The sequence below is a fragment of the Dipodomys ordii genome, unplaced genomic scaffold, assembly GCF_000151885.1.
Source record: "Dipodomys ordii isolate 6190 unplaced genomic scaffold, Dord_2.0 Scaffold11, whole genome shotgun sequence".
Lineage (NCBI taxonomy): Eukaryota > Metazoa > Chordata > Mammalia > Rodentia > Heteromyidae > Dipodomys > Dipodomys ordii.
The window spans coordinates 7,177,239-7,193,765 of record NW_012267227.1 but is presented as its reverse complement, the minus strand read 5'-3'; the positions used below and the strand labels follow the sequence as shown (position 1 = coordinate 7,193,765).

Sequence of the window (16,527 nt, the reverse complement as noted above, 5' to 3'; positions counted from 1 at the left end):
GGGGAGGGGACGGAGGGAATAAGACAAGCCTTTTTATATCTTCCATAATAGTTGTGATCCTCTTACAATGGTGTCAGATGTAACTTTCTGGTGAATTAAATGTGGTACTCATGCCTCTCTCTACTTTTCTAAACTAGTGTACTACAAGAAATTTGTTAGAATTGTGAAGAAAAGCAAATAAATTCTAAGGAAGGACTTAGTAAGATTTCTTTTTTTTTTTTTGCTAGTCCTGGGGCTTGAACTCTGGGCCTGGAAGCTGCACTTGAACTTCTTTCTACTCAAGGCTAGTACCCTACCACTTGAGCCACAGTGCCACTTCCAGTTTCTTCTGAGTAGTTTATTGGAGATAAAAGTCTCAGGAACTTTCCTGCCTGAGCTAGCTTCAAACCTTAATCCTCAGATCTCAGCCTCCAGAGTAGCTAGGATTACAGGTGTGAGCCACCAGTGCCCAGCTGGCAAGATTTTTCTATGAATAATTTTGTCACATTATTTTTGGCTAAGACGATCTTAACAGGCTTTTGTGTTTTGGGGTTTTTTTTTTAGCTTCTCCTGAATTTCTTATAAAACAGTAGTTACTGCTAATTTCTTCCTTGGATGATCAGAAAATTATAAAAGTCATCAAAATTTTTCAAAAACTATCGCTTTGAAGTATTGAGAAAGTCAAAATTATTTCTAACTTTTAAACATTAAAATTCACTATTAAAGGGGCTAGGAAGGTGGCTCAGTGGTAGAGCACTTGCCTTGCATGCCTGAGGCCCTGGGTTCGATTCCTCAGCACCACATACGCAGAAAAAAAAAAAGCCGGAAGTGGCACTATGGCTCAAGTAGTAGAGCGCTAGCCTTGAGCTGAAGAGCTGAGGGACAGCACCCAGGCCCAGAGTTCAGGTCCCACGACCGGACCCCCCCCCAAAAAAAAAAAATTCACTATTAAACTTACATGTAAGGATAGGTCCAAAGATCAGTTCAGTTTTCAAAGGCCATTTACTCACCCTCCTCAGGACTTTATATAACAACAAAAAGAACACACAAAACTTAACCACATTCATCGGGCTTGGACTTAACCACAATCATAGGGCCTGGTCACATAGGCCAAAGCTTTCTACTAGAGGGGCTCAGGCTTCTGACACATAGAGGAGGTGGCCTGATCTGTGGGAGGCTGAGTGGAGGAACGTGAACAACCAGCCAGGATTGTCTTGTGACACCAATGATGTCTCCCAAGTAATGGCCACTTGCGGTCATCTCTGTCTGGACCCAGTGTCAGATCACTTCTTCCCAGCTCTGCAGCATATTACTCTCATCTAATGGGCATTCTCAGAAATCATCCAAACTTGAACTTGAGCTCAGGCAGTGGGCTGCTGAGTACAGAACTCCAAGTTCAAGGACCCTGAATGACAAATTGGCAAGCTGGATTCTTGAGGGTCTGAGTCTCCTCAGACACTTTGAAGAGCCAAATGGAAAGGGAGTCTATCTTTCTTTCTGCTGCAGGGTTCTGAAGTCTGTTTTCACTCTCCTAAAAGAGTATAGCACCTTTTCTTTGCTTATATTTACAAACATGTATTTTCTTGTGTAGAAAAAAATTGAAGAAAAGGATTCTGTTAAGGTTCAACTTACCATAAATATGTCCAGTGTAAATATGAGAGGTATCATAATCAAGTACTTTATTTGATGTTTCTACTTTAAATTCATCACTAAAAAGGGAAGTATCCCTCTTCATTCGTAGGTTGAAATGTCTGTAAAAAGGGATGGAAAGAGGGGGAAAAACTGAAATTAAAAGGATTCAAGGTTTATTTTTTTAATTTGCAAAATATGGACAGATCACACAATGTCTATTTGAGAAATACACTAACCAAAATTTTCTTATAAAATTCTGTTTTAAAAGGAAAATTGTGAAAGACTGAGTGGAAGGCTTAAGGTTTGATCTAGGATTAAGGTTTGACATGAAAACAAATCTTAAGCCTAATATTTTTAAGCTTAAGCTTCCTGTCTGAAAAAAAATGAAGATAATAAACGCTATCATGTGGGATTATTTTTAAGAATTACAGATTATAATATAGGTAATTAATATAATTCTTGGCACATATGAGATGTACAAAAAATGGCAACATATCAGCTATCACTATTAAACTCTTAAAAGTGTACCATGTCTTTCATAATGGCTATAGAAGTCTGCCCACATCAGAATTTTTACTCAGTGTTCTTCATGAAAACTACAAAGCAATGATTATGTTCAACTATTTTTTTCCTTGCAAGTAGATATTCTGAAGAGCACCATTAAATCCTGTTGTTGGGCTGAGGATGAGGACACTGGTACAGCACTTACCTAGCAGGCACCCAAAAAATTTAGGTTCAGTTCCACAAAACAAACGAAACAAAACATTACCTTGTTTAAAATTTAATATAAATTTGAGTGGTATGAGTTGTAACACTAGTCACTATATATATGATCTGAACAAACTGACAGGAAAGCTGCTAAAAATAGATAAACAAAAACAATCAAAATTACAAATACACACAACCTTTGATGCAGGAATTCTACCCCTAGGAATTCATCATGTGCCTACCTGCATATAAATGAAATCACTTCCATACCATAAGATTAGGGTATAATTTAAGCAAATATATTGGCCTGTGGCCCTAGGCCTCTGGAAGGTCCTGCATGACAGGAGTCACTTTGTATCTATTCAAGAGTCTATAACAATCACATTGAGTTTATGCTAATAAAGGGACCTAGCAGCTTGACTGAGCCTGGCACCCCAGATGGCCTCAGGATGGAGCTGGTCACAAAAGACACTGTGATGAGAGGATTGGGATTTCAGCCACAGTCACATCAGTAGTGGGGGACTAAGTGTGACAGGAGATGAAGTGCTACAAAAATGATTGCACAATGACATGTGATGAGCTTCCAAGGGTGGTGACCACTGAGGTGCTAGAAAGGAATGTACCAGAGAGGGCCTTCCCACACATTTTCTTTTGCATCTCCTACATCTGACTATTGCTGAGCGATAGACTTTGTAATAAACTATCATTAATAAGGGAACTACTTTCCAAAGTTCCGTGAGTCATTTTAGCACACTAGCCATAAGAGAAGGCCATAGACACCACAATTGACAACAGGTTGATAGAATGGTTGGTGGCTGAGGATCTGTGACTATGTCTGAAATAGGGGGAGCAGTTGTGGGACTGAACCCTTAAGTCTGTGCTAACTCCAGGTACTTTCTGTCAAAATTGAATTAAACTGAACTGCTGAATAGTCAGTTAAGTGAACTGGCTCTGGTGTTGGAAATCATACAAAAAGATTATTCATCATAGCACTGTTTGTAGTCACAAGGATTGAGAGCAATTGAACTAATAAACTGGTAGTATATCATACAACTGCACAGCACAATGCTGAAAAAAAAATATATATATATAATGAAATCAAAACTTCTAAGTTACTTTAGGTATTTTAAAGGGGGAAAGAGTACAGAAAAGGGAGTATAGTATGATATATTTTTTAAATATAAAAGATACAGCCACAGTTCTGTAGAGAACATTTTTATTAGTGATACAAAAATATGCATTAATTATGTATCAAATGTCCTAAAGAATACATAGAAAGTAATAACAATGATCAACTCCAGGAATGGGAAATAGGTCACTACGAAACAAGATCCTGTGTCAGTAATAACTGAAACTTGGAGGAAATCCCATATAAATTTGTTGCTTTCTTGGCTAATCTCCCTCTGCTCAAGGAGTCTTTAGGGTGTGTTTCATTGTTGTTGGTTTTTTTCCTTCTTTGTTCCCCTTATAGTAACTAATCCTCAAAAATACAGTTAGTATTTTTTATTTTTTGGTAAAATCCTGGTGCTTGAACGCAGGGACTGGGCACTGTCTCACAGATTTTTTTGGCAAGGATGTTCTCACTCTACCACTTGAGTCACAGCTGCACTTCTGCTTTGTGGTGGTTAAATGAGATAATAGTCTCACACACTTTCCTGCCAAGGCTCCCTTTGAACCTTGACCCTCAGATTTCAGCCTCCTGAGTAGCTCAGGCTAGTGGCATAAGCCACTAGCACCTGGTAGTAGTTCTTTACATAATTTTTACTCTTCAAATTAATGTGTGGTTTCTATCGCCTAACTTGGCCTGTGCTTGATATAGTCCCATAAAGCTCACATATGGAAATAACCTATCAACAATGAAAGATACTGTGACTTATACATACAATGACAAAATACTCCACAATAAAATAGTTCAAACTATTTATAATATGCACTCTCATGAAGACACAAAAGATATGCACAGTGAAACCCCACTTATATATAATCCTAGCATAGTCAAAAATCTATCTGTGGTGACATGTACCAGCAGGCTGCTGCTTGCCTAGAGAGACACTAAGAATAAAGGAAAACTTTGACATGATAGAAAGTCTTGTATCTGGATTTGAACTGTAATTTCACAAGTCAAACTCATCTCAAACCCCATACTGCATGTGAGCATACTTCATTTTATGTCAATAGGAATCTGCAAGGTGTACTTACTAAAGTAGGCTATACTTACTGGTTTCAAAAAGCCAACAATTTGACTCTTTGAACACCGTTATGGCTGAAAGTGTGGCTCAAAAGGTAGAGTAAGTGCCTGCCTCACAAGCACGAGACCATGAGCTCAGTCTCTAGAACCACCAGAAAGCTAGTAATAATTATGAATGCTGCAATTTTAGGTTTACCTTCTCATCCTTTATGTTAGAGCTATGCTAGCTTTCTACTTATCCCCATCTCCTAGGTCTTCCCAGGTGACTGAGGGCTCGAAGATAACAAACAAATCCTTAGAAACCTACTGCAGGAAGTAAGTGACAAGTCAAACCTATCTTGTAAATTGGAACCCCGAGAGTTCAAAACAGACTGACAGTGACATGGCAAACAACTCCTGCCTGAATTACTATTGCCCAGTCGTGTCCTTTCATAAAATGACTCTGGCCAACTAAGAGAAAATTCTGGGCCATTTATGCAAGCACAACACGGAATACATACTATTTGTTATAAAGGGGATTATGTTGAAAAATTAATTTATCATTACACTTACACTTTGAAACTTATTATAACACTATCTCTTATTTTTTTATTTTACTAACCTCATTTATTATATGTTCTTCCAACAGTAAGAATACTATCTCTTAATGTACATCTTTGTTAAATAGACTAAACACTAAATATTCAAGGCTTAATTTATCATTGGAGATTTATTATCCAGCAAATTTGTCACCCATAAATCCACGGTGAGACTAAGTAGTAGTCTATGTAGCAAAGGAAAGGAAGAAAAAAGGTGAAAGGGGAAAGGGGGAAAGGCTCAGGAAAACATCTACATTAAATGGGAAAAGTCTATTTTACATCACTTTCATGCCTCACACAAACTAAACACACCAGAAGGATAACAGAGAGACTGTGAAGTAGGCCCCTTCCAATTCCAAGAGAGACTTTTACAATAGGAAATCATTGCATACGCATCAAACATTACCAACACTGATTTAAGCTGGACTAAACCATATAGAAAATCAGGTCTTCCTCATGACAGACAAATGAAGGGCTGACCTACATACACAATGGACAGTATTAAACTCAGGAATACTGTGCCAACAGAAGAAAACCTGAAAGAATGGAATCAAAGAAGTAAAATGGCAGTACATAACTGTATCTCAAAACACCACCTAACTTGGACAAAGTGATCTAAGGTCTCTCAAGATAAACATTATCAAAGTTATTCAGTTTGACAGATGAGAACAAACTATTTGTAAAAACAAAACAAAAAAAGTAAGGGGGTCACATATATCAGCAGAACAATTGAACAATTTCACTGTGGATAAACTGTGTTTGTAGTTCACACTGACAGAAATTAACCAGAACCGAAAGAAAGTAACAATAACCAAGTCCTTACAATCATTCACCTAAATTTTAACATAAACAGCTCAGTTCTGGCTTTTTCCTATACTTCTGCAATTCAAACCCCTTTCCTTTCAGATTTCTTTACAAATGTATTTGTAAGGATTTTAACTTGTTATGAAAAATCCAGCAAGAACAAAATATACCATACCCTAGAATATCTACTACTCAAAGAGGAGTGTGAGATATGCAGTATCTATTATTTGTATCTGACATACATAGGCACTAAACAAATATATTCTGTGTTCGAATTTTGATATAATTTAAACTACCAAGTGAGTATTTTTTAAATATTCTTTTTAAAATCCACAGTAACAGTTGCATTTTGCCCAACCCAAATTTACACTCTAGGTGTTTTTATGAGCATCCCTTTGTGCTTACTATAGACTCCAACCTCTCTGTTTCTTAAAATCTCCTGGCTTATCTACAGAGCTAAAGATCTCTGGTACTTATGACATGACAAAAGATAAAGCCCAAGACACTTCCAAACTAATCAACAGAGATGCTACATCATATTTGCAGAATCAAGACTTAAACAAGATTAAACTTTCATTTTGCAAAAATCACATCAGCAAAATTCCTAATGAAATGACAACATATTGGTATTATGAAAGCCCTAAACGCATGACAGGTAAGCCAGGAATATATGATAGTAAGGTCAGGAATACATGACAATTAAGGCAGAATATAGCATGTCATTTACTATTTAGTATTTAACAAAAGTAAAAGGATATAGTGATATAGTACCTGGAACATCATGATCTGTTTGTTCATTTGTTTATATTGCCAGTACCAGGATTTTAACTCAGTACTTCACATTTGCTTGGATGGTGGCCCTATCACTTGAACCACCCCTTTAGCCTGACTTTTTGTTGGTTATTTTGAAGACAGTCTCACAAACTTTGCTGCCCAGGCTAGCTTTGAGCCATTATCCTCCTGATAGCAGCCTCCTGATTATCTAGAATTACAGGTGTAAGCCACCATAAATTTTTACATGAACATGAGGACAGGAAGGAAATGAATTTTTGGAAATTATCACCAAAGTCTTACATCCCATAATATGATAACTCTTATTAAAAACCACTGAGTAGTTAAGACATAGTACTCTTATAATAATCACTTAGAAGTTAAGAAAAATAACTATTAGCTAGCAGCATAGTTTAGTGGGTTGAGAGCTTGCCTAGCATGCAGTGAAGGTCCCAGGTTTGATCCCCAGCAATGGGGAAAAAGGGAGATAAAAACCTGCTGAAGAAAAATTTAGGTTGAAAATAAATGTCTTGTATTTTAGTGTACTCCATTATGCACAATATTAAAAGTGCCATGAGCAACTGATTTTTTTTTCTAATTAAACTCTACAGTTAGAGCAAGTCCTAAGCAAAAATTCTGGTTATATACTTCCCTGCCAGCAATTTATGCTCAAAAATGTTATACTCCCTTCATACTTCTTCCTTGACTCCTTCCTTCCTTCTTTTCTTTCTTCATTCACTCAACATGACCATCATCTATGTAAAAAAGGTAAGTAAGACTCAGGCTCTGCACCTGAATTTCCTAAGAGACAGAGGACACAGGCAAGTTATTGTTACAAGAAAATATGATAAAACTCTAACATACAATACAATATTGCTAAGTAAGCAGTCACATTTATCAGAATTTATCCAAATAAAGAATTTCAGAAATCTAGACAACTGATAACTGCAGGATGAGAGTGGTAGTAGTGGTAGTAGTAGTGGTAGAATCCAGGGGCCTCAAGCTTGCTAGGGAAGTGCTCTACAACTTAAGCTACCCTCCTAGCTTGGTTTTGATTTTTTTTTTTTTTTTGTCGGCCGTGGGGCTTGAACTCTGGGCCTGGGCGCTGTCCCTCAGCTCTTCAGCTCAAGGCGAGCGCTCTACCACTTGAGCTACAGCGCCATTTCCGGTTTTCTGGTGGTTAATTGGAGATAGGAGTCTCACGGACTTTCCTGCCCGGGCTGGCTTTGAACCGCTATCCTCAGATCTCAGCCTCCTGAGTAGCTAGGATTACAGGCGTGAGCTACCAGCGCCTGGCTTTGGTTTTGATTTTTGAGATAGTCTATCTACATAGCCCAGGCTGGCCTTTAATACTCAGTTCTCATGCCTCACCCTCTGGAGTTACTGAGATTGCAGGCATGGACTACCATACACTGGGAAAAACTGACTCAAAAAATTCTTTTTTTTTTCTAATTGTGAAAATACCATATAGAGGGGTTACAATTACATGGGCAAGACAACTGCCTCAAAATTTCTAAGCAAAGGTAAAGATAGATTTTACCCTAATAGCTAATTTTAACATATTTGTTTTAAAATATCTCTCCTTAAAACTGCATTACTAACTCAAATAGAACTTTTATTTTCAACAAACTCTGAAGTTTATTTCAAGGGTACTGAGATTGGAACTCACTCAGGGCCACATACTTGGTATGTATATGCTTAACCTCTTGAGCCACGCCCTCTTTTTGCTTTAGGTTATTTTTCCGATGAGGTCTTATATTTATGCCCAGGGTGGCCAGCACTGCAATACTTCTAGTTATGTTTCCTGCATAACAGCAATGATAGAGATTCACCACCAACCCAGCTTTTACTGGGAGAAATGGGGTCTCAATGACTTTCTGTCCAGAATAGTGTTGAACCTCAATCCTTCGACATCAGCCTCCCAAGTAACTAGAATTGGACATAGCATGATCTTGTATAAAGGATGACAAATAGATAAGAAATTAAGCCACAGAGCATAAAATAGTACGCATTTTTACAGGCCAGGCTATAGCTAAGTATAGCCCAAAGTATATGAAAGCTTTTACTACATTCATAGTAAATACAAATAAAAGATAATATGGAAAATAAAATGCAAATTATTATTTACAAGAATAATCGATGTGTACATACATTTAAAAAAAACCCTACTAGGAGTGACAGTGTAATTAACTAGCACTTCTTATAGAGAAGAGACGGAGTAGGAAATCTATAATAATACTACTCCAATCATTTTATTTATTTATTTATTTATTTTGCAGCTTCTGGGGCTTGAACACAGGGCCTGGCACTGTCCCTGAGCTTCTTTTGCTCAAGGTTAGTACTCTGCCACTTGAGCCACAGTACCACTTCCACCTTTTTCTGTTTATGTGGAACTGAAAAACTGAACCCAGGGCTTGTTGCATGGTAGGCAAGTACTTGACCACTAAGCCACATTCCCAGCCTATTCCAATCATTTTATTCCTCTATTTCAAGAGAAAGGAGAAATAAAACTATCAAATCATACTTTTTTTTTCAGTAATGGGGCTTGAACTCAGGGCCTGAGTGCTGTCCCTGAGTTCTTCTGCTCAAGGCTAGTGCTCTACCACTTGAGCCACAGCTCTACTTCCAGTTTTTGAGTGGTTAGTTGGAGATAAGAGTCTCACAGGGACTTTTCTGCCAGGGTTGGCTCTAAACTGCAATCCTCAGATCTCAGTCTCCAGCATAGCTAGGATTATAGGCATGAGCCATCAGCACCCAGTATCATTACATTTTTATAACTGAATTATGTTAAAGATAATTACAATGAATATGTTTTAGGGCAAATTCTGTGAAAGTAGGAATATAACTGAAGAAATAAGATATCTGAAATTAGATCAATTCTAGAAAATGTCTATTTCTATACTAAACAGATTTCTGTTAAAAGTACTCTTAAGATGATCATCTTCAGGTGAATATACTTGAGATCACTTTGCATCAGATTTCCTGGTTCCAGTCCTTGGCTCAGCACCTCAGCCACAAGTTCTCTTTTGAGAATCTCCAGCACCAAATCTCTAAAGCACCATGTCATTATCTTTCTTCTATACAATGATTTATACACACCTCACGGCTCCTGTTAGAGCTATGATTTCGTCATCCGCAGCTAAACCAGGTAACTTTTAAGCAGCAAACACTTGGGATGACTAAGTAATGGTATGCTCACTCGTGTGAACTAGCACTCTCTCACACATATACACATACACGCACACGCATACAGGAGACTAAAAATTTTGGCTTTATCATGTTGTATGAAATATGTGAAGAAGCTGATTTTTAAAAATCTAACAATCAACAGGAATGTGGTATTCAAACCAGAGGAAAGTAGAATGTATATATTTAGCACTCAAACCATAATGGGAAATAATACTAAGTGTATGTTGAGAGGTCACTAAAAACTTAAGATAGCAAATGATTTCTTATTCCATGATACTAATAAAAATGGACAATTTTATTTTGGTGAGGAAGTACTGGAATTGAGCCAGGGGCCTCAGGTTTACTAGGCAGATGATTTACCACTGAACTATAACTCAAGTCCTTTTTTGCACTGGTTTTGTTTTTGTCGTTGTTTTAAGATAGTCTTGCTTCCTGCCTGGGTGCATGCCTAGACTGAGATCTGCCTATCTTAGGCTTCCTCTTATAGCTGGGATAGATAAACACGACCACATCTAGCTTCCCTTCCATTAAAATGAAGTCTAAAAGATTCTTCTGCTTGGGCTAGTGTGGAATCACAATCCCCCAGATCTCAGCTTCCCATTCAGTTAGGGTGGCACCATCTCACCCAGCTATTGACTAAAAGAGGTCTTTCTTGTGTATACCTAGGCTGGTCTTGAACCTTGATCTTCTGGATCTTAGCATACCAAGCCACTAGGATTACAGGTATCAACCACTGGTGCCCACTAGAATGGACAATTTTATAATATCTAAAGGTAAAGGTCATAAAGATGCATATGAATTGCTGTCAGTATACTTTTTAATCTTCTTCAAATCAAAGTTGGATGCAATGTGAACAATATATTAAATTATACATGCAGAAGAAGTTTCATAGCATTTTAGATCATTTGATTTTTCATCCATTAAAAGCTTTCCTATGAACCTGTACCATATGTACAATAAAATGAACAATATTCAATAGTAACCAGGGTGCTTGCCTGTAAGGAACAAGAAACACAGATATAGAAAAACAGGTATGAAATACTTTCATGAAAAAGAAGGGGGTCCAAATCAAATGCCAATCTGGTACAGATAAGGAACTTAAAACTTCAGAGGAAGGGATGAAGTAAGTGTCTAAGAAGCAGAAGTTGAATTGTACATTAAAATATGGTCATAATTTAACATAAGTGCCACAAAGAACAACTAAGCATGTATAGCAAGCACTTAGGTGAATATTCTGAGTAAAAAGGACACTTGAAGCTGGGAAGTAGAATAAAGATAGTTTAGAATAATGGCCTGTGATTGATTTGCAGAGAAACTTGAAAGGCAAATTAGTAAATCTGGCTAATGGTCATTAGTGGAACACTTCAAAGCAATAAACATGAAAAAGGAAGAATTTAGGGGCTGAAGGTCTATACCAGTGGTACAGCATTTACCACATATGCACAAGGCCCTATATCAATCACCAGGACCCACATATAAAAAGGCAGGAAGACAGGCCGGCAGGCAGGAAGGCAAGAAGGAATGAAGGAACAAAGGAACGAAGGAAGGAGTGGGAGACATGCATCTATGGAAAAATCATCTTGCTGTGCTGTAATCAGAACAGCTTTTTCCCCACCCGGTACTAGCACTTGGGCTTGATCTCCAGGCCTCTGCTCAGCCTTTTTGCTCATGGCTGACACTCTACTATCTGAGCCACACCTTCACTTCTGCTGCTTTGCTGGTTAATTTAAGATTAGCATCTTTTGGATTTGTCTACCCACAATGGCTTCAAATTGAGATTCTCAGACCTCAGCTTCCTCAATAGCTACAATTACTAGTGTCCAGCTCAGAAGTTACACAGACTGGAAGTTGAGAGACCTACTAAAGAAATGAGTAAAATAGATCTCAATACAGGTTACACCAAAAGAATAAGAAAAATAAGGAATGAATATTTAATAATTACAACAGACAAGATGGAAGATCTGGGCAAAGATGACAAAGATTTCATACCTAAGTAGTCCCACAAGAGACAGAAAGAAAATAAATGAGTTTTTGAGTCTGCAAGGTCTGGTCCAAACCTGTGCTGTGTATAAGCTATTTAACTTCCCTAAAGCCAGTTTCCTCAAATGTAAAGAGATAGCTACCTTCTCTGGATGTTCAGAAGATTAATAAGAAAATATAAAGCATCGATTCCAGGTGCTGGTGGCTCAAGCCTGTAATCCTAGCTACTCAGGAGGCTGAGATCTGAGGATCATGGTTAAAGCCAGGGCAGAAAAGTCCATGAGACTCTTATCTCCAATAAACCACCAGAAAACTGGAAGTAGTGCTGTGGCTCAAGTGGTAGAGCACTCACCTTGAGCTGAAGAGCTGTAGAACAGCACCCAGGACCAGAGTTCAAGCCTCACAACCGACAAAAAAATGAAATAAAAATAAAGCATCGAGAACACAACAGGCACTCAATTACTATGACTGTTATCTCTCTCCCTTGGCTCTCCTTTAAGAATTCTCTTTCAAAATGCAACAGTACATCAGGTAATCTATCTACTAAGTTTTATTTCAGGATTGATCAAATTGAGTTCATGGAAAAAATTAGATGATTCATTCAATGGCAAACAACAAATTATTTTTCTATTGGTATCAAAAGGTAGATTGACCATGAAACGTACAAATGTTTTTTTCAAAGGAGGGAAGATGTAAACACAGAATACTCTTTAAAGATATGTATATCTAGATAGATATCTTCTGTAGAATAACTCTTTGGTTATTTGATTCATAAATCCAAAGACAATTTCCTTAAAAACATAAGGGTAATCTCTTTAAAACAAGACTTTTTTAATGTATACATCAAAATCCAATGGAGGCTGAATTTCCAAATATGGACCTTCCCATTAAGAGAAAAAGGTTAACAGTATAAATTTCTTTTAAAACAACTGGAGTAAAAGCAAAGTTCAGACATAATAACAAATTACTCACCTTCCATGGGCATGGAAATCTAGGCGTAAAAACTGGTCCTCATGTGAGACTGCTCTTTTGGCACGCTGGTGTTTTTGGTGTAATGAGTCCACATTATAAGATAATCCTTCATAATGTCTAATGTATTTATTTAGAGGATTTCCATACTGACCTATAAAAACAGATAAAGTCTGAATTAGTATCATCTTGAAGGTCTCCCTAGTTCTTCCATAATTCTGCAGCTACCAACAATATATATGAAACAAATGTTCTACTAATCCCAGTAATAGTATTATGAATCCCCCGTTGTTTTCACATGTATTTTTTTTTTCTTTTTGGGTCCAGTTGTGGGGCCTGAACTCTGGGCCTGGGCACTGTCCCTCAGCTCTTCAGCTCAAGGTTAGCGCTCTACCACTTGAGCCACAGCGCCACTTCTGGCTTTTTTCTTTTTGTTTATGTGGTGCTGAGGAATCGAACCCAGGGCCTCATGCATGCAAGGCAAGCGCTCTACCACTGAGCCACCTTCCCAGCCCCTACACGTATTTTTTTTTTTTTTGGGTCCAGTCATGGGGCCTGAACTCTGGGCCTGGGCACTGTCCCTCAGCTCTTCAGCTCAAGGCTAGCGCTCTACCACTTGAGCCACAGCGCCACTTCCGGCTTTTTTCTTTTTGCTTATGTGGTGCTGAGGAATCGAACTCAGGGCCTCAGGCATGCAAGGCAAACGCTCTACCACTGAGCCACCTCCCAGCCCCCTACACGTATTTTTTAAACTTACTTAAATGGTAATTCCAACCATATACAAAAATTTGTCCATTAGCTGTAGATTTGTCTTACATCTTTTATAAGGTTGAGGAAGGGTTTTTTTTTTTAATCATACTTTACTGATTTAAGAAAAAACTATCTCATTCTTTACTGATTAAAAAAAAACTATTGGGATGCTTATTCTCCATCTATTGGAACAATCTTACTTTTTTTCTTTCTGTTTTGTTAATATGATGACTTAAACTGTCAGATTTTTTTTTTATGTTAAACCAACCTTGCCTTCCTGAGTCTTACTTGGTCATATTGTTGGATTCAGTCATTGCTCCAATTTTATCTGAAATTTTTATCTGTGTTAATGATAGATACCGGTTTGGAGTTTTCTGGTATTATCTTTGTCAAATTTAGTCCTGGCTTTAGAAGTATGTGCCACAAGTCCAGCTAAATCTGAAAATGTGTTAACTATAATAATGACAAATAGAAAACGCCACAACTGATCTCATGTGAGGGACCACAGTCAAAATACAGAAATACTAAAAATATTGTACAAAATTGTCTTCAGACTGCATACAAGGTGTACAGGAATCAAAATTAATTTTGTGTTTAGACTTGTTTATTTATAAATGCATCTATATACGCATACATATATGGATAAAAATATTCTAACATTAAAAGAAAAAAACAACTTCTGGTTCCAAGCAATTTGAATAAGGGATACTCACTGATAAGGACCTGACATTAGTGTACTGCCAATTTTTTCCCCTTTGCCCTTTATAAGTTTATATACTTACATTTAAACCTTCATATTTAAATTTTTGTTTAAATAAAAAATTGTCTCTCAGGCTGGGAATGTGGGCTAATGGTAGAGTGTTTACATAGCATGCACTAAGCCCTGGGTTCAATTCCTTAGTACTAATAAACAAAAAAAAGCAAGAAGTGACACTGTGGCTCAGCAGTGGTAGAGTGCTAACCTTGAGCAAAAGCTCAGGAACAGTACCCCAGCCCTGAGTTGAAGCCCCAGGACAAAAAAAAAAAGATGAAAAAAAGTCCTTCCACCATTTTCACTTGTATTCTTTCTAACAATAAATCATCTGTCCTCCTTATCTGTCTAAAGATATGTAGTCTTTTCTTAGTCTGCCTTTTAGACCTTCCTTTTTACTACTGGCTTTGGGCAATTTATGAGATGTTTTGGTATAGTCCTCGTGACATTTCCTAAGCTTTAGTTTCATTGTATTTACTTTCCAGAGCTGGGAATTTTTATTCATCCTTCTTTAAAGGCTCCAGTAAGTATATATTACTCTACTGAAACTTTTCCCACTGATGAGCTTTTCATCTTTCTAAAAATTTCTTTTTTCTTTGATTCATATTAGGTGATTTCCAGCACTGTGTCTGCTATCCCTCTAATATTGCACAATATCTAATCTGTTTTTAATTAGATATGTATTAAGCCATCTGTTAGAAATTATATATATATATATATATATGTATGTATAAAGTAAATTCAAGATTAAAACAAAACTAGAGTCAGGTGCCAATGGTTCACACCTACAATCCTGAGCTGAGATTTGAGGATTGAGATTTCGAGCCAACCCAGGCAGGAAGGTCTATAAGACTCTTATCTCCAATTTACCACCAGAAAGCTGGAAGTGGAGCTGGTAGAGTTCTAGTCTTGACCATAAATAAATAAATAACTATTCAGAGGCAGTGCCCAGGCCAGGCCTTAAATTCAAGCCCCAGGATACACACACACACACACACACACACACACACACACACACACACACACACAAACCCTACACACACAAAGAATCTTGATGGCAAGCCAAAGCCCAGGAGTTGTGGCTGGGCTGGTTTTGGAACTTAGGACAGTGACAACACACTTGAGTGGTAGTCTCCTCTTCAACTGTGACTGGCTAACCCTGGGGCAAAAGATTAAAACCCTGCCCAAATCCTAAGGATGTTTCCTTTTAAAAAAAATTGGGAGGGGGGCTGGGAAGGTGGCTCAGTGGTAGAGCGTTTGCCTTGCATACCTGAGGCCCTGGGTTCGATTCCTCAGCACCACATAAGCAAAAAAGAAAAAAGCCAGAAGGGCGCTGTGGCTCAAGTGGTAGAGCACTAGCCTTGAGCTGAAGAGCTGAGGGATAGCGCCCAGGCCCAGAGTTCAGGCCCTACGACCAGACCAAAAAAAAAAAAAAAAACGGGACCTATGTTTCTTTGGGTCTGGCTTACTTCACTTAATATAATTTTTTCCAAGTCTTCCTATTTCCTAACAAATAGAGCAGTGTCATTCTTTCTGATGGAGGCATAGAATTCATATATATATATATATATATATATATATATATATATACATATATATATTGCAATAACTAGTATATGTCTAGGACAAGCAGAAAAGGCCAAAAGCTATGTACATATGACCATATGTAAGCAAAATGAACCTCAAGATAGGGACACAAGAGGTTGTATCTTTGTTGCTGTTGTTTTTAATGCATTGTAATGTACTGTGTGATTTTTTTTTCTGTTGCTTTTGTATGTTCTTCTGCCATGGTATAACCCCTGTTTTCATTGTATTTGATTGAGGTGCCCTGCATCTTGTTTATACTTTTTTCTAATTTCGTGAGGGGAAGGGAAATAACAAAAAGCTGAAATAAGGATATAGGCTGACCCATTGTTAACAATGAGATATACAAGACACTATGTTGAAAATGAACTTTACAACTTGGGGTGCGGGGGGAGGGGAAGGGAGAGAGAGGAGGAAGTGGGGAGAGAGGAGTTAGGGAGGTGGGCAGGAAAGGAATGGTAGGGGACAAACAAAGTAGGAGGTTACAATGCTCGATACAAAATGTACTTATTACCTTATTCATGTAACTGTAACCCCTCTGTACAGTATCTTTGCAATAAAAAAACATATACTAGCCGGGCACCAGTGGCTCACGCCTATAATCCTAGCTACTCAGGGAACTGAGATCTGAGGATCATGGTTCA

The 16,527-nt window shown here is 37.8% G+C and overlaps 1 protein-coding gene across 1 annotated transcript in view; it reads right to left on the bottom strand.

Annotated features, from left to right (window-relative positions):
- The window catches only part of Adam10 (ADAM metallopeptidase domain 10), an 86,748-nt gene that overhangs the window by 50,013 nt on the left and 20,208 nt on the right, over nucleotides 1-16,527 (bottom strand). Inside the window, exons 2-3 of the mRNA XM_013009942.1 lie at nucleotides 12,802-12,952; nucleotides 1,612-1,730 (exon numbers count right to left, since the gene is read on the bottom strand). Of these exons, the coding sequence (XP_012865396.1) occupies nucleotides 1,612-1,730; nucleotides 12,802-12,952 (270 nt within the window). The remainder of the gene's footprint in view (nucleotides 1-1,611; nucleotides 1,731-12,801; nucleotides 12,953-16,527) is intronic.